This window comes from Pimephales promelas, chromosome 3 (assembly GCF_988280905.1).
Source record: "Pimephales promelas chromosome 3, fPimPro1.hap1.1, whole genome shotgun sequence".
NCBI classification, from domain to species: Eukaryota; Metazoa; Chordata; class Actinopteri; order Cypriniformes; family Leuciscidae; genus Pimephales; species Pimephales promelas.
The window spans coordinates 9,013,621-9,037,990 of record NC_142771.1 but is presented as its reverse complement, the minus strand read 5'-3'; the positions used below and the strand labels follow the sequence as shown (position 1 = coordinate 9,037,990).

The following is a 24,370-nucleotide window of genomic DNA, read 5'->3' as shown; positions in this document are numbered from 1 at the left end:
AAACTCTGGATTATGATAGAGGGCCGCGAGACTTTGACCTGAGCGCAAAAATGGAGGTTCTAGACCCTTCCAGAGCTGAGATATCGAAACTCAAAATTTCGACCCGAAAAAAAAACGACAGTGTTACCCCTTACGTTTTTTTTCATTTTCGGGCAAAAAATCAAGTTTCTCAAAACTCTAGATTATGATAGAGGGCCGCGAGACTTTGACCTGAGCGCAAAAATGGAGGCTCTAGACCCTTCCAGAGCTGAGATATCGAAACTCAAAATTTCGACCCGAAAAAAAAACGACAGTGTTACCCCTTACGTTTTTTTTTTCGTTTTCGGGCGAAAAATCAAGTTTCTCAAAACTCTGGATTATGATAGAGGGCCGCGAGACTTTGACCTGAGCGCAAAAATGGAGGTTCTAGACCCTTCCAGAGCTGAGATATCGAAACTCAAAATTTCGACCCGAAAAAAAAAAACGACAGTGTTACCCCTTTCGTTTTTTTTCATTTTCGGGCAAAAAATTAAGTTTTTCCAATCTTCTCAAAACTCTGGATTATGATAGAGGGCTGTGAGACTTTGACCTGTGTGCAAAAATGGAGGCTCTAGACCCTTCCAGAGTTGAGATATCGAAATTCAAAATTTCTACCCGAAAAAAAAACGACAGTGTTACCCCTTTCGTTTTTTTTCATTTTCGGGCAAAAAATTAAGTTTCTCCAATCTTCTCAAAACTCTGGATTATGATAGAGGGCTGTGAGACTTTGACCTGAGTGCAAACATGGAGGCTCTAGACCCTTCCAGAGCTGAGATATCGAAACTCAAAATTTCGACCCGAAAAAAAAAACGACAGTGTTACCCCTTTCGTTTTTTTTCATTTTCGGGCAAAAAATTAAGTTTCTCAAAACTCTGGATTATGATAGAGGGCCGCGAGACTTTGACCTGAGCGCAAAAATGGAGGCTCTAGACCCTTCCAGAGCTGAGATATCGAAACTCAAAATTTCGACCCGAAAAAAAAAACGACAGTGTTACCCCTTACGTTTTTTTTCGTTTTCGGGCGAAAAATCAAGTTTCTCCAATCTTCTCAAAACTCTGGATTATGATAGAGGGCCGCGAGACTTTGACCTGAGCGCAAAAATGGAGGCTCTAGACCCTTCCAGAGCTGAGATATCGAAACTCAAAATTTCGACCCAAAAAAAAAAACGACAGTGTTACCCCTTACGTTTTTTTTCGTTTTCGGGCGAAAAATCAAGTTTCTCAAAACTCTGGATTATGATAGAGGGCCGCGAGACTTTGACCTGAGCGCAAAAATGGAGGTTCTAGACCCTTCCAGAGCTGAGATATCGAAACTCAAAATTTCGACCCGAAAAAAAAACGACAGTGTTACCCCTTACGTTTTTTTTCATTTTCGGGCAAAAAATTAAGTTTTTCCAATCTTCTCAAAACTCTGGATTATGATAGAGGGCTGTGAGACTTTGACCTGTGTGCAAAAATGGAGGCTCTAGACCCTTCCAGAGTTGAGATATCGAAATTCAAAATTTCTACCCGAAAAAAAAACGACAGTGTTACCCCTTTCGTTTTTTTTTCATTTTCGGGCACAAAATTAAGTTTCTCCAATCTTCTCAAAACTCTGGATTATGATAGAGGGCTGTGAGACTTTGACCTGAGTGCAAACATGGAGGCTCTAGACCCTTCCAGAGCTGAGATATCAAAACTCAAAATTTCGACCCAAAAAAAAAAAACGACAGTGTTACCCCTTACATTTTTTCATTTTCGGGCAAAAAATCAAGTTTCTCAAAACTCTGGATTATGATAGAGGGCCGCGAGACTTTGACCTGAGCGCAAAAATGGAGGCTCTAGACCCTTCCAGAGCTGAGATATCGAAACTCAAAATTTCGACCCGAAAAAAAAACGACAGTGTTACCCCTTACGTTTTTTTCGTTTTCGGGCGAAAAATCAAGTTTCTCCAATCTTCTCAAAACTCTGGATTATGATAGAGGGCCTCGAGACTTTGACCTGAGCGCAAAAATGGAGGCTCTAGACCCTTCCAGAGCTGAGATATCGAAACTCAAAATTTCGACCCGAAAAAAAAACGACAGTGTTACCCCTTACATTTTTTCATTTTCGGGCAAAAAATCAAGTTTCTCAAAACTCTAGATTATGATAGAGGGCCGCGAGACTTTGACCTGAGCGCAAAAATGGAGGCTCTAGACCCTTCCAGAGCTGAGATATCGAAACTCAAAATTTCGACCCGAAAAAAAAACGACAGTGTTACCCCTTACGTTTTTTTCGTTTTCGGGCGAAAAATCAAGTTTCTCCAATCTTCTCAAAACTCTGGATTATGATAGAGGGCCTCGAGACTTTGACCTGAGCGCAAAAATGGAGGCTCTAGACCCTTCCAGAGCTGAGATATCGAAACTCAAAATTTCGACCCGAAAAAAAAAACGACAGTGTTACCCCTTTCGTTTTTATTTCATTTTCGGGCAAAAAATTAAGTTTCTCAAAACTCTGGATTATGGTAGAGGGCCGCGAGACTTTGACCTGAGCGCAAAAATGGAGGCTCTAGACCCTTCCAGAGCTGAGATATCGAAACTCAAAATTTCGACCCGAAAAAAAAACGACAGTGTTACCCCTTACGTTTTTTTTCGTTTTCGGGCGAAAAATCAAGTTTCTCCAATCTTCTCAAAACCCTGGATTATGATAGAGGGCCGCAAAACTTTGACCTGAGCGCAAAAATGGAGGCTCTAGACCCTTCCAGAGCTGAGATATCGAAACTCAAAATTTCGACCCGAAAAAAAAACGACAGTGTTACCCCTTACGTTTTTTTTCGTTTTCGGGCGAAAAATCAAGTTTCTCCAATCTTCTCAAAACTCTGGATTATGATAGAGGGCCTCGAGACTTTGACCTGAGCGCAAAAATGGAGGCTCTAGACCCTTCCAGAGCTGAGATATCGAAACTCAAAATTTCGACCCGAAAAAAAAACGACAGTGTTACCCCTTACGTTTTTTTTCGTTTTCGGGCGAAAAATCAAGTTTCTCCAATCTTCTCAAAACTCTGGATTATGATAGAGGGCCGCGAGACTTTGACCTGAGCGCAAAAATGGAGGCTCTAGACCCTTCCAGAGCTGAGATATCGAAACTCAAAATTTCGACCCAAAAAAAAAAACGACAGTGTTACCCCTTACGTTTTTTTTCATTTTCGGGCGAAAAATCAAGTTTCTCCAATCTTCTCAAAACTCTGGATTATGATAGAGGGCCGCGAGACTTTGACCTGAGCGCAAAAATGGAGGCTCTAGACCCTTCCAGAGCTGAGATATCGAAACTCAAAATTTCGACCCAAAAAAAACCCGACAGTGTTACCCCTTACGTTTTTTTTTCGTTTTCGGGCGAAAAATCAAGTTTCTCCAATCTTCTCAAAACCCTGGATTATGATAGAGGGCCGCAAAACTTTGACCTGAGCGCAAAAATGGAGGCTCTAGACCCTTCCAGAGCTGAGATATCGAAATTTAAAATTTCGACCCGAAAAAAAAACGACAGTGTTACCCCTTACGTTTTTTTTCGTTTTCGGGCGAAAAATCAAGTTTCTCCAATCTTCTCAAAACTCTGGATTATGATAGAGGGCCGCGAGACTTTGACATGAGCGCAAAAATGGAGGCTCTAGACCCTTCCAGAGCTGAGATATCGAAACTCAAAATTTCGACCCGAAAAAAAAACGACAGTGTTACCCCTTACGTTTTTTTTCGTTTTCGGGCGAAAAATCAAGTTTCTCCAATCTTCTCAAAACTCTGGATTATGATAGAGGGCCGCGAGACTTTGACCTGAGCGCAAAAATGGAGGCTCTAGACCCTTCCAGAGCTGAGATATCGAAACTCAAAATTTCGACCCGAAAAAAAAACGACAGTGTTACCCCTTACGTTTTTTTTTTCGTTTTCGGGCGAAAAATCAAGTTTCTCAAAACTCTGGATTATGATAGAGGGCCGCGAGACTTTGACCTGAGCGCAAAAATGGAGGTTCTAGACCCTTCCAGAGCTGAGATATCGAAACTCAAAATTTCGACCCGAAAAAAAAACGACAGTGTTACCCCTTTCGTTTTTTTTCATTTTCGGGCAAAAAATTAAGTTTTTCCAATCTTCTCAAAACTCTGGATTATGATAGAGGGCTGTGAGACTTTGACCTGTGTGCAAAAATGGAGGCTCTAGACCCTTCCAGAGTTGAGATATCGAAATTCAAAATTTCTACCCGAAAAAAAAACGACAGTGTTACCACTTTCATTTTTTTTCATTTTCGGGCAAAAAATTAAGTTTCTCCAATCTTCTCAAAACTCTGGATTATGATAGAGGGCTGTGAGACTTTGACCTGAGTGCAAACATGGAGGCTCTAGACCCTTCCAGAGCTGAGATATCGAAACTCAAAATTTCGACCCGAAAAAAAAAACGACAGTGTTACCCCTTTCGTTTTTTTTCATTTTCGGGCAAAAAATTAAGTTTCTCAAAACTCTGGATTATGATAGAGGGCCGCGAGACTTTGACCTGAGCGCAAAAATGGAGGCTCTAGACCCTTCCAGAGCTGAGATATCGAAACTCAAAATTTCGACCCGAAAAAAAAAACGACAGTGTTACCCCTTACGTTTTTTTTCGTTTTCGGGCGAAAAATCAAGTTTCTCCAATCTTCTCAAAACTCTGGATTATGATAGAGGGCCGCGAGACTTTGACCTGAGCGCAAAAATGGAGGCTCTAGACCCTTCCAGAGCTGAGATATCGAAACTCAAAATTTCGACCCCAAAAAAAAAACGACAGTGTTACCACTTACGTTTTTTTTCGTTTTCGGGCGAAAAATCAAGTTTCTCAAAACTCTGGATTATGATAGAGGGCCGCGAGACTTTGACCTGAGCGCAAAAATGGAGGTTCTAGACCCTTCCAGAGCTGAGATATCGAAACTCAAAATTTCGACCCGAAAAAAAAACGACAGTGTTACCCCTTACGTTTTTTTCGTTTTCGGGCGAAAAATCAAGTTTCTCCAATCTTCTCAAAACTCTGGATTATGATAGAGGGCCTCGAGACTTTGACCTGAGCGCAAAAATGGAGGCTCTAGACCCTTCCAGAGCTGAGATATCGAAACTCAAAATTTCGACCCGAAAAAAAAACGACAGTGTTACCCCTTACATTTTTTCATTTTCGGGCAAAAAATCAAGTTTCTCAAAACTCTAGATTATGATAGAGGGCCGCGAGACTTTGACCTGAGCGCAAAAATGGAGGCTCTAGACCCTTCCAGAGCTGAGATATCGAAACTCAAAATTTCGACCCGAAAAAAAAACGACAGTGTTACCCCTTACGTTTTTTTCGTTTTCGGGCGAAAAATCAAGTTTCTCCAATCTTCTCAAAACTCTGGATTATGATAGAGGGCCTCGAGACTTTGACCTGAGCGCAAAAATGGAGGCTCTAGACCCTTCCAGAGCTGAGATATCGAAACTCAAAATTTCGACCCGAAAAAAAAACGACAGTGTTACCCCTTTCGTTTTTATTTCATTTTCGGGCAAAAAATTAAGTTTCTCAAAACTCTGGATTATGGTAGAGGGCCGCGAGACTTTGACCTGAGCGCAAAAATGGAGGCTCTAGACCCTTCCAGAGCTGAGATATCGAAACTCAAAATTTCGACCCGAAAAAAAAACGACAGTGTTACCCCTTACGTTTTTTTTCGTTTTCGGGCGAAAAATCAAGTTTCTCCAATCTTCTCAAAACCCTGGATTATGATAGAGGGCCGCAAAACTTTGACCTGAGCGCAAAAATGGAGGCTCTAGACCCTTCCAGAGCTGAGATATCGAAACTCAAAATTTCGACCCGAAAAAAAAACGACAGTGTTACCCCTTACGTTTTTTTTCGTTTTCGGGCGAAAAATCAAGTTTCTCCAATCTTCTCAAAACTCTGGATTATGATAGAGGGCCTCGAGACTTTGACCTGAGCGCAAAAATGGAGGCTCTAGACCCTTCCAGAGCTGAGATATCGAAACTCAAAATTTCGACCCGAAAAAAAAACGACAATGTTACCCCTTACGTTTTTTTTTCGTTTTCGGGCGAAAAATCAAGTTTCTCCAATCTTCTCAAAACTCTGGATTATGATAGAGGGCCGCGAGACTTTGACCTGAGCGCAAAAATGGAGGCTCTAGACCCTTCCAGAGCTGAGATATCGAAACTCAAAATTTCGACCCGAAAAAAAAAACGACAGTGTTACCCCTTACGTTTTTTTTCATTTTCGGGCGAAAAATCAAGTTTCTCCAATCTTCTCAAAACTCTGGATTATGATAGAGGGCCGCGAGACTTTGACCTGAGCGCAAAAATGGAGGCTCTAGACCCTTCCAGAGCTGAGATATCGAAACTCAAAATTTCGACCCAAAAAAAACCCGACAGTGTTACCCCTTACGTTTTTTTTCGTTTTCGGGCGAAAAATCAAGTTTCTCCAATCTTCTCAAAACTCTGGATTATGATAGAGGGCCGCGAGACTTTGACCTGAGCGCAAAAATGGAGGTTCTAGACCCTTCCAGAGCTGAGATATCGAAACTCAAAATTTCGACCCGAAAAAAAAACGACAGTGTTACCCCTTACGTTTTTTTTCATTTTCGGGCAAAAAATTAAGTTTTTCCAATCTTCTCAAAACTCTGGATTATGATAGAGGGCTGTGAGACTTTGACCTGTGTGCAAAAATGGAGGCTCTAGACCCTTCCAGAGTTGAGATATCGAAATTCAAAATTTCTACCCGAAAAAAAAACGACAGTGTTACCCCTTTCGTTTTTTTTCATTTTCGGGCAAAAAATTAAGTTTCTCCAATCTTCTCAAAACTCTGGATTATGATAGAGGGCTGTGAGACTTTGACCTGAGTGCAAAAATGGAGGCTCTAGACCCTTCCAGAGCTGAGATATCGAAACTCAAAATTTCGACCCGAAAAAAAAACGACAGTGTTACCCCTTACGTTTTTTTTCGTTTTCGGGCGAAAAATCAAGTTTCTCCAATCTTCTCAAAACTCTGGATTATGATAGAGGGCCGCGAGACTTTGACCTGAGCGCAAAAATGGAGGCTCTAGACCCTTCCAGAGCTGAGATATTGAAACTCAAATTTTCGACCCGAAAAAAAAAACGACAGTGTTACCCCTTACGTTTTTTTTCGTTTTCGGGCGAAAAATCAAGTTTCTCCAATCTTCTCAAAACTCTGGATTATAATAGAGGGCCGCGAGACTTTGACCTGAGCGCAAAAATGGAGGCTCTAGACCCTTCCAGAGCTGAGATATCGAAACTCAAAATTTCGACCCGAAAAAAAACCGACAGTGTTACCCCTTACGTTTTTTTTCGTTTTCGGGCGAAAAATCAAGTTTCTCCAATCTTCTCAAAACTCTGGATTATAATAGAGGGCCGCGAGACTTTGACCTGAGCGCAAAAATGGAGGCTCTAGACCCTTCCAGAGCTGAGATATCGAAACTCAAAATTTCGACCCGAAAAAAAAACGACAGTGTTACCCCTTACGTTTTTTTTCGTTTTCGGGCGAAAAATCAAGTTTCTCAAAACTCTGGATTAAGATAGAGGGCCGCGAGACTTTGACCTGAGCGCAAAAATGGAGGTTCTAGACCCTTCCAGAGCTGAGATATCGAAACTCAAAATTTCGACCCGAAAAAAAACCGACAGTGTTACCCCTTACGTTTTTTTTCATTTTCGGGCAAAAAATTAAGTTTTTCCAATCTTCTCAAAACTCTGGATTATGATAGAGGGCCGCGAGACTTTGACCTGAGCGCAAAAATGGAGGCTCTAGACCCTTCCAGAGCTGAGATATCGAAACTCAAAATTTCGACCCGAAAAAAAAACGACAGTGTTACCCCTTACGTTTTTTTCGTTTTCGGGCGAAAAATCAAGTTTCTCCAATCTTCTCAAAACTCTGGATTATGATAGAGGGCCTCGAGACTTTGACCTGAGCGCAAAAATGGAGGCTCTAGACCCTTCCAGAGTTGAGATATCGAAACTCAAAATTTCGACCCGAAAAAAAAACGACAGTGTTACCCCTTACGTTTTTTTCGTTTTCGGGCGAAAAATCAAGTTTCTCCAATCTTCTCAAAACTCTGGATTATGATAGAGGGCCGCGAGACTTTGACCTGAGCGCAAAAATTGAGGCTGTAGACCCTTCCAGAGCTGAGATATCGAAACTCAAAATTTCGACCCGAAAAAAAAAACGACAGTGTTACCCCTTACGTTTTTTTCCGTTTTTGGGCGAAAAATCAAGTTTCTCCAATCTTCTCAAAACTCTGGATTATGATAGAGGGCCGCGAGACTTTGACCTGAGCGCAAAAATGGAGGCTCTAGACCCTTCCAGAGCTGAGATATCGAAACTCAAAATTTCGATCCCAAAAAAAAAACGACAGTGTTACCCCTTACGTTTTTTTCCGTTTTCGGGCGAAAAATCAAGTTTCTCCAATCTTCTCAAAACTCTGGATTATGATAGAGGGCCGCGAGACTTTGACCTGAGCGCAAAAATGGAGGCTCTAGACCCTTCCAGAGCTGAGATATCGAAACTCAAAATTTCGACCCGAAAAAAAAACGACAGTGTTACCCCTTACGTTTTTTTTCGTTTTCGGGCGAAAAATCAAGTTTCTCCAATCTTCTCAAAACTCTGGATTATGATAGAGGGCCGCGAGACTTTGACCTGAGCGCAAAAATGGAGGTTCTAGACCCTTCCAGAGCTGAGATATCGAAACTCAAAATTTCGACCCGAAAAAAAAACGACAGTGTTACCCCTTACGTTTTTTTTCATTTTCGGGCAAAAAATTAAGTTTTTCCAATCTTCTCAAAACTCTGGATTATGATAGAGGGCTGTGAGACTTTGACCTGTGTGCAAAAATGGAGGCTCTAGACCCTTCCAGAGTTGAGATATCGAAATTCAAAATTTCTACCCGAAAAAAAAACGACAGTGTTACCCCTTTCGTTTTTTTTCATTTTCGGGCAAAAAATTAAGTTTCTCCAATCTTCTCAAAACTCTGGATTATGATAGAGGGCTGTGAGACTTTGACCTGAGTGCAAACATGGAGGCTCTAGACCCTTCCAGAGCTGAGATATCGAAACTCAAAATTTCGACCCGAAAAAAAAAACGACAGTGTTACCCCTTACATTTTTTCATTTTCGGGCAAAAAATCAAGTTTCTCAAAACTCTGGATTATGATAGAGGGCCGCGAGACTTTGACCTGAGCGCAAAAATGGAGGCTCTAGACCCTTCCAGAGCTGAGATATCGAAACTCAAAATTTCGACCCGAAAAAAAAACGACAGTGTTACCCCTTACGTTTTTTTTCGTTTTCGGGCGAAAAATCAAGTTTCTCCAATCTTCTCAAAACTCTGGATTATGATAGAGGGCCGTGAGACTTTGACCTGAGCGCAAAAATGGAGGCTCTAGACCCTTCCAGAGCTGAGATATCGAAACTCAAAATTTCGACCCGAAAAAAAAACGACAGTGTTACCCCTTACGTTTTTTTTCGTTTTCGGGCGAAAAATCAAGTTTCTCCAATCTTCTCAAAACTCTGGATTATGATAGAGGGCCGCGAGACTTTGACCTGAGCGCAAAAATGGAGGCTCTAGACCCTTCCAGAGCTGAGATATTGAAACTCAAATTTTCGACCCGAAAAAAAAAACGACAGTGTTACCCCTTACGTTTTTTTTCGTTTTCGGGCGAAAAATCAAGTTTCTCCAATCTTCTCAAAACTCTGGATTATAATAGAGGGCCGCGAGACTTTGACCTGAGCGCAAAAATGGAGGCTCTAGACCCTTCCAGAGCTGAGATATCGAAACTCAAAATTTCGACCCGAAAAAAAAACGACAGTGTTACCCCTTACGTTTTTTTTCGTTTTCGGGCGAAAAATCAAGTTTCTCCAATCTTCTCAAAACTCTGGATTATAATAGAGGGCCGCGAGACTTTGACCTGAGCGCAAAAATGGAGGCTCTAGACCCTTCCAGAGCTGAGATATCGAAACTCAAAATTTCGACCCGAAAAAAAAACGACAGTGTTACCCCTTACGTTTTTTTTCGTTTTCGGGCGAAAAATCAAGTTTCTCAAAACTCTGGATTAAGATAGAGGGCCGCGAGACTTTGACCTGAGCGCAAAAATGGAGGTTCTAGACCCTTCCAGAGCTGAGATATCGAAACTCAAAATTTCGACCCGAAAAAAAAACGACAGTGTTACCCCTTACAATTTTTTTCATTTTCGGGCAAAAAATTAAGTTTTTCCAATCTTCTCAAAACTCTGGATTATGATAGAGGGCTGTGAGACTTTGACCTGAGTGCAAATATGGAGGCTCTAGACCCTTCCAGAGCTGAGATATCGAAACTCAAAATTTCGACCCGAAAAAAAAAAAACGACAGTTACCCCTTACATTTTTTTCATTTTCGGGCAAAAAATCAAGTTTCTCAAAACTCTGGATTATGATAGAGGGCCGCGAGACTTTGACCTGAGCGCAAAAATGGAGGCTCTAGACCCTTCCAGAGCTGAGATATCGAAACTCAAAATTTCGACCCGAAAAAAAAACGACAGTGTTACCCCTTACGTTTTTTTCGTTTTCGGGCGAAAAATCAAGTTTCTCCAATCTTCTCAAAACTCTGGATTATGATAGAGGGCCTCGAGACTTTGACCTGAGCGCAAAAATGGAGGCTCTAGACCCTTCCAGAGTTGAGATATCGAAACTCAAAATTTCGACCCGAAAAAAAAACGACAGTGTTACCCCTTACGTTTTTTTCGTTTTCGGGCGAAAAATCAAGTTTCTCCAATCTTCTCAAAACTCTGGATTATAATAGAGGGCCGCGAGACTTTGACCTGAGCGCAAAAATGGAGGCTCTAGACCCTTCCAGAGCTGAGATATCGAAACTCAAAATTTCGATCCCGAAAAAAAACGACAGTGTTACCCCTTTCGTTTTTTTTCATTTTCGGGCAAAAAATTAAGTTTCACCAATCTTCTCAAAACTCTGGATTATGATAGAGGGCTGTGAGACTTTGACCTGAGTGCAAATATGGAGGCTCTAGACCCTTCCAGAGCTGAGATATCGAAACTCAAAATTTCGACCCGAAAAAAAAAAAACGACAGTTACCCCTTACATTTTTTTCATTTTCGGGCAAAAAATCAAGTTTCTCAAAACTCTGGATTATGATAGAGGGCCGCGAGACTTTGACCTGAGCGCAAAAATGGAGGCTCTAGACCCTTCCAGAGCTGAGATATCGAAACTCAAAATTTCGACCCGAAAAAAAAACGACAGTGTTACCCCTTACGTTTTTATTCGTTTTCGGGTGAAAAATCAAGTTTCTCCAATCTTCTCAAAACTCTGGATTATGATAGAGGGCCTCGAGACTTTGACCTGAGCGCAAAAATGGAGGCTCTAGACCCTTCCAGAGTTGAGATATCGAAACTCAAAATTTCGACCCGAAAAAAAAACGACAGTGTTACCCCTTACGTTTTTTTCGTTTTCGGGCGAAAAATCAAGTTTCTCCAATCTTCTCAAAACTCTGGATTATAATAGAGGGCCGCGAGACTTTGACCTGAGCGCAAAAATGGAGGCTCTAGACCCTTCCAGAGCTGAGATATCGAAACTCAAAATTTCGATCCCGAAAAAAAACGACAGTGTTACCCCTTACGTTTTTTTCCGTTTTCGGGCGAAAAATCAAGTTTCTCCAATCTTCTCAAAACTCTGGATTATGATAGAGGGCTGCGAGACTTTGACCTGAGCGCAAAAATGGAGGCTCTAGACCCTTCCAGAGCTGAGATATCGAAACTCAAAATTTCGACCCGAAAAAAAAACGACAGTGTTACCCCTTACGTTTTTTTTCGTTTTCGGGCGAAAAATCAAGTTTCTCCAATCTTCTCAAAACTCTGGATTATGATAGAGGGCCGCGAGACTTTGACCTGAGCGCAAAAATGGAGGCTCTAGACCCTTCCAGAGCTGAGATATCGAAACTCAAAATTTCGACCCGAAAAAAAAAACGACAGTGTTACCCCTTACGTTTTTTTTCGTTTTCGGGCGAAAAATCAAGTTTCTCAAAACTCTGGATTATGATAGAGGGCCGCGAGACTTTGACCTGAGCGCAAAAATGGAGGTTCTAGACCCTTCCAGAGCTGAGATATCGAAACTCAAAATTTCGACCCGAAAAAAAACGACAGTGTTACCCCTTACGTTTTTTTTCATTTTCGGGCAAAAAATTAAGTTTCTCCAATCTTCTCAAAACTCTGGATTATGATAGAGGGCTGTGAGACTTTGACCTGAGTGCAAACATGGAGGCTCTAGACCCTTCCAGAGCTGAGATATCGAAACTCAAAATTTCGACCCGAAAAAAAAAACGACAGTGTTACCCCTTACGTTTTTTTCGTTTTCGGGCGAAAAATCAAGTTTCTCAAAACTCTGGATTATGATAGAGGGCCGCGAGACTTTGACCTGAGCGCAAAAATGGAGGCTCTAGACCCTTCCAGAGCTGAGATATCGAAACTCAAAATTTCGACCCGAAAAAAAAAACGACAGTGTTACCCCTTACGTTTTTTTTCGTTTTCGGGCGAAAAATCAAGTTTCTCAAAACTCTGGATTATGATAGAGGGCCGCGAGACTTTGACCTGAGCGCAAAAATGGAGGCTCTAGACCCTTCCAGAGCTGAGATATCGAAACTCAAAATTTCGACCCGAAAAAAAAACGACAGTGTTACCCCTTATGTTTTTTTCGTTTTCGGGCGAAAAATCAAGTTTCTCCAATCTTCTCAAAACTCTGGATTATGATAGAGGGCCGCGAGACTTTGACCTGAGCGCAAAAATTGAGGCTGTAGACCCTTCCAGAGCTGAAATATCGAAACTCAAAATTTCGACCCGAAAAAAAAAACGACAGTGTTACCCCTTACGTTTTTTTTCGTTTTCAGGCGAAAAATCAAGTTTCTCCAATCTTCTCAAAACTCTGGATTATAATAGAGGGCCGCGAGACTTTGACCTGAGCGCAAAAATTGAGGCTCTAGACCCTTCCAGAGCTGAGAGATCGAAACTCAAAATTTCGACCCGAAAAAAAAACGACAGTGTTACCCCTTACGTTTTTTTTTGTTTTCGGGCGAAAAATCAAGTTTCTCCAATCTTCTCAAAACTCTGGATTATGATAGAGGGCCGCGAGACTTTGACCTGAGCGCAAAAATGGAGGCTCTAGACCCTTCCAGAGCTGAGATATCGAAACTCAAAATTTCGACCCGAAAAAATAAACGACAGTGTCACCCCTTACGCTTTTTTTCGTTTTCGGGAGAAAAATTAAGTTTCTCAAAACTCTGGATTATGATAGAGGTCCGCGAGACTTTGACCTGAGCGCAAAAATGGAGGTTCTAGACCCTTCCAGAGCTGAGATATCGAAACTCAAAATTTCGACCCGAAAAAAAACCGACAGTGTTACCCCTTTCGTTTTTTTTCATTTTCGGGCAAAAAATTAAGTTTTTCCAATCTTCTCAAAACTCTGGATTATGATAGAGGGCCGCGAGACTTTGACCTGAGCGCAAAAATGGAGGTTCTAGACCCTTCCAGAGCTGAGATATCGAAACTCAAAATTTCGACCCGAAAAAAAAACGACAGTGTTACCCCTTTCGTTTTTTTTCATTTTCGGGCAAAAAATTAAGTTTTTCCAATCTTCTCAAAACCCTGGATTATGATAGAGGGCTATGAGACTTTGACCTGTGTGCAAAAATGGAGGCTCTAGACCCTTCCAGAGTTGAGATATCGAAATTCAAAATTTCTACCCAAAAAAAAACGACAGTGTTACCCCTTTCGTTTTTTTTTCATTTTTGGGCAAAAAATTAAGTTTCTCCAATCTTCTCAAAACTCTGGATTATGATAGAGGGCCGCGAGACTTTGACCTGAGCGCAAAAATGGAGGCTCTAGACCCTTCCAGAGCTGAGATATCGAAACTCAAAATTTCGACCCGAAAAAAAAACGACAGTGTTACCCCTTTCGTTTTTTTTTCATTTTCGGGCAAAAAATTAAGTTTCTCAAAACTCTGGATTATGATAGAGGGCCGCGAGACTTTGACCTGAGCGCAAAAATGGAGGCTCTAGACCCTTCCAGAGCTGAGATATCGAAACTCAAAATTTCGACCCGAAAAAAAAACGACAGTGTTACCCCTTACGTTTTTTTTCGTTTTCGGGCGAAAAATCAAGTTTCTCCAATCTTCTCAAAACCCTGGATTATGATAGAGGGCCGCGAGACTTTGACCTGAGCGCAAAAATGGAGGCTCTAGACCCTTCCAGAGCTGAGATATCGAAACTCAAAATTTCGACCCGAAAAAAAAAACGACAGTGTTACCCCTTACGTTTTTTTTTCGTTTTTGGGCGAAAAATCAAGTTTCTCCAATCTTCTCAAAACTCTGGATTATGATAGAGGGCCGCGAGACTTTGACCTGAGCGCAAAAATGGAGGCTCTAGACCCTTCCAGAGCTGAGATATCGAAACTCAAAATTTCGACCCGAAAAAAAAACGACAGTGTTACCCCTTACGTTTTTTTTCGTTTTCGGGCGAAAAATCAAGTTTCTCCAATCTTCTCAAAACTCTGGATTATGATAGAGGGCCGCGAGACTTTGACCTGAGCGCAAAAATGGAGGCTCTAGACCCTTCCAGAGCTGAGATATCGAAACTCAAAATTTCGACCCGAAAAAAAAAACGAAACGACAGTGTTACCCCTTACGTTTTTTTTCGTTTTCGGGCGAAAAATCAAGTTTCTCAAAACTCTGGATTATGATAGAGGGCCGCGAGACTTTGACCTGAGCGCAAAAATGGAGGTTCTAGACCCTTCCAGAGCTGAGATATCGAAACTCAAAATTTCGACCCGAAAAAAAAACGACAGTGTTACCCCTTTCGTTTTTTTTCATTTTCGGGCAAAAAATTAAGTTTTTCCAATCTTCTCAAAACTCTGGATTATGATAGAGGGCTGTGAGACTTTGACCTGTGTGCAAAAATGGAGGCTCTAGACCCTTCCAGAGTTGAGATATCGAAATTCAAAATTTCTACCCGAAAAAAAAACGACAGTGTTACCCCTTTCGTTTTTTTTCATTTTCGGGCAAAAAATTAAGTTTCTCCAATCTTCTCAAAACTCTGGATTATGATAGAGGGCTGTGAGACTTTGACCTGAGTGCAAACATGGAGGCTCTAGACCCTTCCAGAGCTGAGATATCGAAACTCAAAATTTCGACCCGAAAAAAAAACGACAGTGTTACCCCTTTCGTTTTTTTTCATTTTCGGGCAAAAAATTAAGTTTCTCAAAACTCTGGATTGTGATAGAGGGCCGCGAGACTTTGACCTGAGCGCAAAAATGGAGGCTCTAGACCCTTCCAGAGCTGAGATATCGAAACTCAAAATTTCGACCCGAAAAAAAAACGACAGTGTTACCCCTTACGTTTTTTTTCGTTTTTGGGCGAAAAATCAAGTTTCTCCAATCTTCTCAAAACTCTGGATTATGATAGAGGGCCGCGAGACTTTGACCTGAGCGCAAAAATGGAGGCTCTAGACCCTTCCAGAGCTGAGATATCGAAACTCAAAATTTCGACCCGAAAAAAAACGACAGTGTTACCCCTTACGTTTTTTTTCGTTTTCGGGCGAAAAATCAAGTTTCTCCAATCTTCTCAAAACTCTGGATTATGATAGAGGGCCACGAGACTTTGACCTGAGCGCAAAAATGGAGGCTCTAGACCCTTCCAGAGCTGAGATATCGAATCTCAAAATTTCGACCAGAAAAAAAAACGACAGTTACCCCTTACGTTTTTTTTTTCGTTTTCGGGCGAAAAATCAAGTTTCTCCAATCTTCTCAAAACTCTGGATTATGATAGAGGGCCGCGAGACTTTGACCTGAGCGCAAAAATGGAGGCTCTAGACCCTTCCAGAGCTGAGATATCGAAACTCAAAATTTCGACCTGAAAAAAAAAACGACAGTGTTACCCCTTACGTTTTTTTTCGTTTTCGGGCAAAAAATCAAGTTTCTCCAATCCTCTCAAAACTCTGGATTATGACAGAGGGCAGCGAGACTTTGACCTGAGCGCAAAAATGGAGGCTCTAGACCCTTCCAGAGCTGAGATATCGAAACTCAAAATTTCGACCCGAAAAAAAAACGACGGGTGAAAAATCAAGTTTCTCAAAACTCTGGATTATGATAGAGGGCCGCGAGACTTTGACCTGAGCGCAAAAATGGAGGCTCTAGACCCTTCCAGAGCTGAGATATCGAAACTCAAAATTTCGACCCGAAAAAAAAACGACAGTGTTACCCCTTTCGTTTTTTTTCATTTTCGGGCAAAAAATTAAGTTTTTCTAATCTTCTCAAAACTCTGGATTATGATAGAGGGCTGTGAGACTTTGACCTGAGTGCAAACATGGAGGCTCTAGACCCTTCCAGAGCTGAGATATCGAAACTCAAAATTTCGACCCGAAAAAAAAACGACAGTGTTACCCCTTTCGTTTTTTTTCATTTTCGGGCAAAAAATTAAGTTTCTCAAAACTCTGGATTATGATAGAGGGCCGCGAGACTTTGACCTGAGCGCAAAAATGGAGGCTCTAGACCCTTCCAGAGCTGAGATATCGAAACTCAAAATTTCGACCCGAAAAAAAACCGACAGTGTTACCCCTTACGTTTTTTTTCGTTTTCGGGCGAAAAATCAAGTTTCTCCAATCTTCTCAAAACCCTGGATTATGATAGAGGGCCGCGAGACTTTGACCTGAGCTGAGATATGAGATATCGAAACTCAAAATTTCGACCCGAAAAAAAAAACGACAGTGTTACCCCTTACGTTTTTTTTTTCGTTTTTGGGCGAAAAATCAAGTTTCTCCAATCTTCTCAAAACTCTGGATTATGATAGAGGGCCGCGAGACTTTGACCTGAGCGCAAAAATGGAGGCTCTAGACCCTTCCAGAGCTGAGATATTGAAACTCAAAATTTCGACCCGAAAAAAAAACGACAGTGTTACCCCTTACGTTTTTTTCGTTTTCGGGCGAAAAATCAAGTTTCTCCAATCTTCTCAAAACTCTGGATTATGATAGAGGGCCACGAGACTTTGACCTGAGCGCAAAAATGGAGGCTCTAGACCCTTCCAGAGCTGAGATATCGAAACTCAAAATTTCGACCAGAAAAAAAAACGACAGTTACCCCTTACGTTTTTTTTTTCGTTTTCGGGCGAAAAATCAAGTTTCTCCAATCTTCTCAAAACTCTGGATTATGATAGAGGGCCACGAGACTTTGACCTGAGCGCAAAAATGGAGGCTCTAGACCCTTCCAGAGCTGAGATATCGAAACTCAAAATTTCGACCCGAAAAAAAAAAACGACAGTGTTACCCCTTACGTTTTTTTTTCGTTTTCGGGCGAAAAATCAAGTTTCTCCAATCTTCTCAAAACTCTGGATTATGATAGAGGGCCGCGAGACTTTGACCTGAGCGCAAAAATGGAGGCTCTAGACCCTTCCAGAGCTGAGATATCGAAACTCAAAATTTCGACCCGAAAAAAAAACGACAGTGTTACCCCTTACGTTTTTTTTCTTTTTCGAGTGAAAAATCAAGTTTCTCCAATCTTCTCAAAACTCTGGATTATGATAGAGGGCCGCGAGACTTTGACCTGAGCGCAAAAATGGAGGCTCTAGACCCTTCCAGAGCTGAGATATCGAAACTCAAAATTTCGACCCATAAAAAAAACGACAGTGTTACCCCTTTCGTTTTTTTTCATTTTCGGGCAAAAAATCAAGTTTCTCCAATCTTCTCAAAACTCTGGATTGTGATAGAGGGCTGTGGGACTTTGACCTGAGTGCAAAAATGGAGGCTCTAGACCCTTCCAGAGCTGAGATATCAAAATTTAAAATTTCGACCCGAAAAAAAACGACAGTGTTACCCCTTTCGTTTTTTTTCATTTTCGGGCGAAAAGTCAAGTTTCTCCAATCTTCTCAAAACTCTGGATTCTGATAGAGGGCCATGAGACTTTCACCTGAGTGCAAAAATGGAGGCTCTAGACCCTTCCAGAGCTGAGATATCGAAACTCAAAATTTCGACCCGAAAAAAAAAACGACAGTGTTACCCCTTTCGTTTTTTTCATTTTCGGCCAAAAAATTAAGTTTCTCCAATCTTCTCAAAACTCTGGATTTTGATAGAGGGCTGTGAGACTTTGACCTGAGTGCAAAAATGTAGGCTCTAGACCCTTCCAGAGCTGAGATATCAAAATTCAAAATTTCGACCTGAAAAAAAACCCGACAGTGTTACCCCTTTCGTTTTTTTTTCATTTTCGGGCAAAAAATTAAGTTTTTCCAATCTTCTCAAAACTCTGGATTATGATAGAGGGCTGTGAGACTTTGACCTGAGTGCAAAAATGGAGGCTCTAGACCCTTCCAGAGCTGAGATACCGAAATTCAAAATTTCTACCCGAAAAAAAAAACGACGGTGTTACCCCTTTCGTTTTTTTTCATTTTCGGGCAAAAAATTAAGTTTCTCCAATATTCTCAAAACTCTGGATTATGATAGAGGGCTGCGAGACTTTGACCTGAGTGCAAAAATGGAGGCTCTAGACCCTTCCAGAGCTGAGATATCGAAATTCAAAATTTCTACCCGAAAAAAAAACGACAGTGTTACTCCTTTCGCTTTTTTCATTTTTGGGCAAAAAATTAAGTTTCTCCAATCTTCTCAAAACTCTGGATTTTGATAGAGGGCTGTGAGACTTTGACCTGAGTGCAAAAATGTAGGCTCTAGACCCTTCCAGAGCTGAGAGATCAAAATTCAAAATTTCGACCTGAAAAAAACCGACAGTGTTACCCCTTTCGTTTTTTTTTCATTTTCGGGCAAAAATTTAAGTTTCTGCAATCTTCTCAAAACTCTGGATTCTGATAGAGGGCCATGAGACTTTCACCTGAGTGCAAAAATGGAGGCTCTAGACCCTTCCAGAGCTGAGATATCGAAATTCAAAATTTCGACCCGAAAAAAAAAACGACAGTGTTACCCCTTTCGTTTTTTTACATTTTCGGGCAAAAAATTAAGTTTTTCCAATCTTCTCAAAACTCTGGAATATGATAGAGGGCTGTGAGACTTTGACCTGAGTGCAAAATTGGAGGCTCTAGACCCTTCCAGAGCTGAGATATCGAAACTCAAAAATTTCACCCGAAAAAAAAACGACAGTGGTACCCCTTTCGTTTTTTTTTTTGGGGGGCGAAAAATTAAGTTTCTCCAATCTTCTCAAAACTCTGGATTCTGATAGAGGGCCATGAGACTTAAACCTGAGTGCAAAAATGGAGGCTCTAGACCCTTCCAGAGCTGAGATATCGAAACTCAAGAATTCGACCCGAAAAAAAAACGACAGTGGTACCCCTTTCGTGTTTTTTTTTTGGGGCGAAAAATTAAGTTTCTCCAATCTTCTCAAAACTCTGGATTCTGATAGAGGGCCATGAGACTTAAACCTGAGTGCAAAAATGGAGGCTCTAGACCCTTCCAGAGCTGAGATATCGAAACTCAAAAATTTGACCCGAAAAAAAAAAACGACAGTGGTACCCCTTTCGTTTTTTTTTTTGTTTTTTTTTCGGGCGAAAAATTAAGTTTCTCCAATCTTCTCAAAACTCTGGATTCTGATAGAGGGCCATGAGACTTAGACCTGAGTGCAAAAATGGAGGCTCTAGACCCTTCCAGAGCTGAGATATCGAAACTCAAAAATTCGACCCGAAAAAAAAAAACGACAGTGGTACCCCTTTCGTGTTTTTTTTTTTGGGCAAAAAATTAAGTTTCTCCAATCTTCTCAAAACTCTGGATTCTGATAGAGGGCCACAAGACTTAAACCTGAGTGCAAAAATGGAGGCTCTAGAGCCTTCCAGAGCTGAGATATCGAAACTCAAAAATTCGACCCGAAAAAAAAAAACGACAGTGGTACCCCTTTCGTTTTTTTTTTTTTTGTTTTTTTTTCGGGCGAAAATTAAGTTTCTCCAATCTTCTCAAAACTCTGAGTCTGGATTCTGATAGAGGGCCATGAGACTTAGACCTGAGTGCAAAAAGGGAGGCTCGATCTACACGTTTTCAAAAGTGGACCAACGTGATTATTTCACGTTGAAGAAATGTTGTTTTATACACTTTGTTTGATATAATCACAACAATTTAACATAAGCAAGTATGGGAATTGAACTTAAGTCTTCTTGATTAAAGCCCAACGCTTTATCAACTGAGCCACTGAATCTGTTCAGTTCAAGGATGTATTGGATGTGGTTTTATTGCTTTTGGTTTTATTTGTTGGAAAAATAACTATAGAAATATAATTTGACACAAGAGGGCAGTATAGCCCTAATTATGGTTTGAGTTTAAACTAAAACGTGACATCTACACGTTTTCCAAAGTGGGCCAACGTGATTATTTTCACGTCTTGTCGTGATACGGGCTGGGCACTGAAGTTACAGGAGTTTCTTCCCGTTGCTAAGCAACGGAACTAGGTCGAGTATTTAAAAGGTTATGGTTAACACGATTAACGTGGTTTAACGTCGATGTAGTACATTGTTTTAGCGTACCTTTTGCTTAAATGAGGAGCTGGGGGACGCCGGAAAAATAGACATTTTACTCATTAGGCTGCTTCATTAAAAACGTGACATCTAGACGTTTTCTTCGCCGTGGATCCTGGCAAATGAATCCTTTTCACCTTGAAAATAATAAATGTTTTGGGGTTTTTTTTTTTTTTTTGCATTTTAAATAATAGAACATTTCTCAGTGATCGTAAATAAAACAAAATTCCATTTTTCTCGGTTTAATGAAAACCGATAGGTCTTTATGGCAGAGGCTAATAAACACCGGGATATCTCTCCAATGGAGCGTGTTAACGCAAACGTGTAAGTTTCACGTTTGAGGGGGTTAAACCGTGACATCTACACATTTTCCAAAGTGGACTATTTAGGCTGCTTCATTAAAAATGTGACATTTAGACGTTTTTTTCGGCGTGGATCCTTTTCACCTTGAAAATAATAAATGTTTTTTGCATTTTAAATAATAGACCATTTCTCAGTGATCGTCAATAAAACAAAATTCCATTTTTCTCGGTTTAATTAGGTCGTGATGGTAAGTTTCAGTTTAAGTGTAAGTTTCACGTTTGAGTGGGTTTAAACCGTGACATCTACACGTTTTAAAAAGTGGACCAATGTGATTATTTCACGTTGAAGAAATGTTGTTTTATGTACTTCGTTTGATATAATCACAACAATTTAACGTAAGCAAGTATGGAAATTGAACTCTAGTCTTCTTGATTAAAGCCCAACGCTTTTATCAACTGAGCCACTGAATCTGTTCAGTTCAAGGGTGTATTGGATGTGGTTTTATTGTGTTTGGTTTTATTTGTTGGAAAAATAAATATAGAAATATAATTTGACACAAGAGGGCAGTAGTATGGGGTTCCATTTGTGCCAAAAATGAGTCGACTGCTTTGTGCTTTGTACTACACATTTGTCCTTGTCAACAGTCATTGTCTAGTTGTTTGTAAAACTGGTACATGTTGATGTGTGTTTTCTCCGTTTATGTCGATTTGATCTGTCGTTCTTACTGTATTGATCCTCCTTTTTCAGGAAAAATAGTATATGTTGATGTGTTTGTTCTGTATTCCGTACTTGAACTGTAGTCCAATAGCCTACTGTCGTCCCGTTCTGTCATCTGAACTGTCATCCTGTTCAGTGTGGGGTTCCATTTGTGCCGAAATTATGTCGACATGTTGTCTGTCTATGCTATGTGTCGTCTTCCATGTCTATGTGTCTGTTCACTGTCTATGTTCATGGTGTCTGTCTATGCTATGTGTCGTCTTCCGTGTATTGCTTACCAAACTTGCTTACCATGTCATCGACTATCTGATATTCCGATTGTCAAAAAATGTGTAAGTGAGTGTGGTTGGTCGTTTAAAACCTTTATAAATAGTCTTGATCTTGATCTATAACGTGAGATGGACGACACCACGTTTATTTGCGCCGCAGTTCAGAGTCCTGTCAGTCATCATCAGTTTCTCCCGAGATATATGTAAGAAAGTGGCCGGTGAACTGTGAGAAGAATACTACTTGACAACACTACTCGAAGTAAATTCAGGGAACTTCCTTCAGGGAATTGGGGTTATATGCGTAAGTGAGATGTTTCATAGCTTAAAACTTCCTCCTCATTATTAACAAAGAATATATTTAATGAGTGGACGTTAGTACTGTTTCATATGCAATGAAGTTAGCCAATCATTACATTGGCCCTTTACTGACAAGCCTTACAGAAGCCACACCTTTACAAACGTATAATTTCAGGGTCAGAATTAAGATCATTTTTCAGCATGTTTTTTTTTTTTGTCTGTGTGTATGTGTGTGTATAAAACATTAACATTATTAAAACAACAACAACAAAACATACCATGATCCCCTTAAATTACATGTTTATAATAGTCAAAGGTGCCTTATTTTGAATATTATAATCACGTTGTTAGTGCTGGCCTAAAAAGGGTTTGCTGAATGCAGAGTATGAAAGGTGAGCGCTAACCACTTCCACGTTAGTCCAACCCACTGCAAAAGTACCCAGAAATCGAAGGCTTTGTTTTACGTAAACAATTACATTTTCTACACTTAATACAAATTGAGTATGTCAGACAAACCAATTCAGCTTTTCACATCAAATTTGTGAATGGCAAAAGAATCAATCCTCACCTTGATGTGTTGAACGGTTTTCTCAAACTTTGCTTTAATGTTTTCTTTGTGTTTCAGTTTCTCTTGTAAGGGCTTCAGTGCTGTATTGAGCTTCTCCTAGAATTTAAAGTGAAAATAAAGGCTAGATTAGAAGATGCCAGAAATTTCTTAAATATGTTCATGTACAGACATTGTTTATGTTATAGCCTACATCTGTCTTACCTTATATGATGAAACCACTTCACCGATGGGTCTGAATGTGTGATTGACGTGTTTCTGTGAATCTCTGCACACTAAACACGCAGGCTGGTTGTCCTCCAGACAGAAGAGTTTGAGTTTCTCACTGTGTAAACTGCAGAGCTCCTCAGACACTGATGATTGGCTTTCATTTTTCTCCTTCAGGAACGACTCACACAAGTTCTTTAATGCGAGATTACATGTTGGATCAGATTTTGATCTTCTCCTACACACGGGACACTCCTGAGCTTTCTTGATGTTCCAGAACTGTTGAAGACACTCTTTACAGACACTGTGACTACATGTTAAAATAACAGGAGCGTTGAAGATTTCACGACACACAGGACAGATATAATCGTATTCAGCTGGTGAATCCATTGTCAACGTTTGAGCTCCTGAAATCTGAACTTTACTTTCACTTTCTGAATGATGGTTTCAAAAATGAATCACCTGTTCAGAAACAAACGTCTCAAAATCCTTTAAAGCATTTCCCCTCATTTCCCACTGATTTGTCTTTTCTTTCGTTCAGTATTATTTATTTTTTTTGGTCAAACACGAGTCAGTGTGACAGAAAAGAGAAATAATGCGGCTTGCGGCAGTCTCTTCCTGGTGAGTGTTGTAGGAGGGTGGGGTTTCTGATCATCTAACATTGCCAGCATGAGATGGCAGTGTCATCATTTATAGGTTAATGTGAACTAAATGCGTCAAACATGAACCATCATCAAACTCTCAAAAGTCGAATGCTAGAAAACTTCACCTTGTTCCTTGTGACCGTCTGCTGATGCTGAAGTGAGTTACAAAATCAGGCGCGTGCGTGCGTAGTAAACAGAACGTGCACGCGCTGCTTTAAAATTCAAACTTTGGTCTCGTGCCCCATTCAAAGCATTTCTTTTACTCACAAAGAATAAATATTATGAATAACCAACTATTTACTAAGTAAAATCTTTGGTAGACGCAAACTGTAATCTAATCTCCAAGTCTGTATCCACAAAAATAATGGACCTATGACAACATTTATTAATTTAATTATGATTAATTACTAATCCATTAACTACAAACAATTTACCCAAGTATTTCATTACCTTCAGTAACTGAATCTGGTACTTCTCAACCTTTCAAAAGGAAGAACATCAAACTTGCTGGATGTCATTCCGTGTAAAATCACTCATGTTAGACTGCTGAAGCAAAGCATAGAATTAATTCAGTAAATCTCAACTGATAAAAACAGAAGTTTACATAAAATCAAACACCTTGGACCTGCGTGCATGAAATATGACCCTTCATATAAGTAAACCACGTGACCTTGGTTATTAAATGTACATACGATTTTGCAACAAACCATAATCACTAACTTTGTGTTATTAATGTGTAATTAACAAGCACAAGATTATTTATTTTAAACTATATTCGAAACACGAGTCAAGATTTTCCGATAAATAATAAAGACCCATTTGCTTTGATTCGCATCAATTACAAACGTGAAATATTGGGTTCAGAAAAGAGAACAAGAGAAGACA

General features: G+C 40.4%; 1 protein-coding gene across 1 annotated transcript in view; it reads right to left on the bottom strand.

The window, feature by feature from the left end:
• Window positions 1–23,635, bottom strand: part of trim35-3 (tripartite motif containing 35-3) — a 68,392-nt gene extending 44,757 nt beyond the window's left edge. The window contains exons 1-2 of the mRNA XM_089128138.1: window positions 22,839–23,635; window positions 22,638–22,733 (exon numbers count right to left, since the gene is read on the bottom strand). Of these exons, the coding sequence (XP_088984264.1) occupies window positions 22,638–22,733; window positions 22,839–23,231 (489 nt within the window). The 5' untranslated portion in view covers window positions 23,232–23,635. The remainder of the gene's footprint in view (window positions 1–22,637; window positions 22,734–22,838) is intronic.
• Window positions 23,636–24,370: the final 735 nt, after the last annotated feature.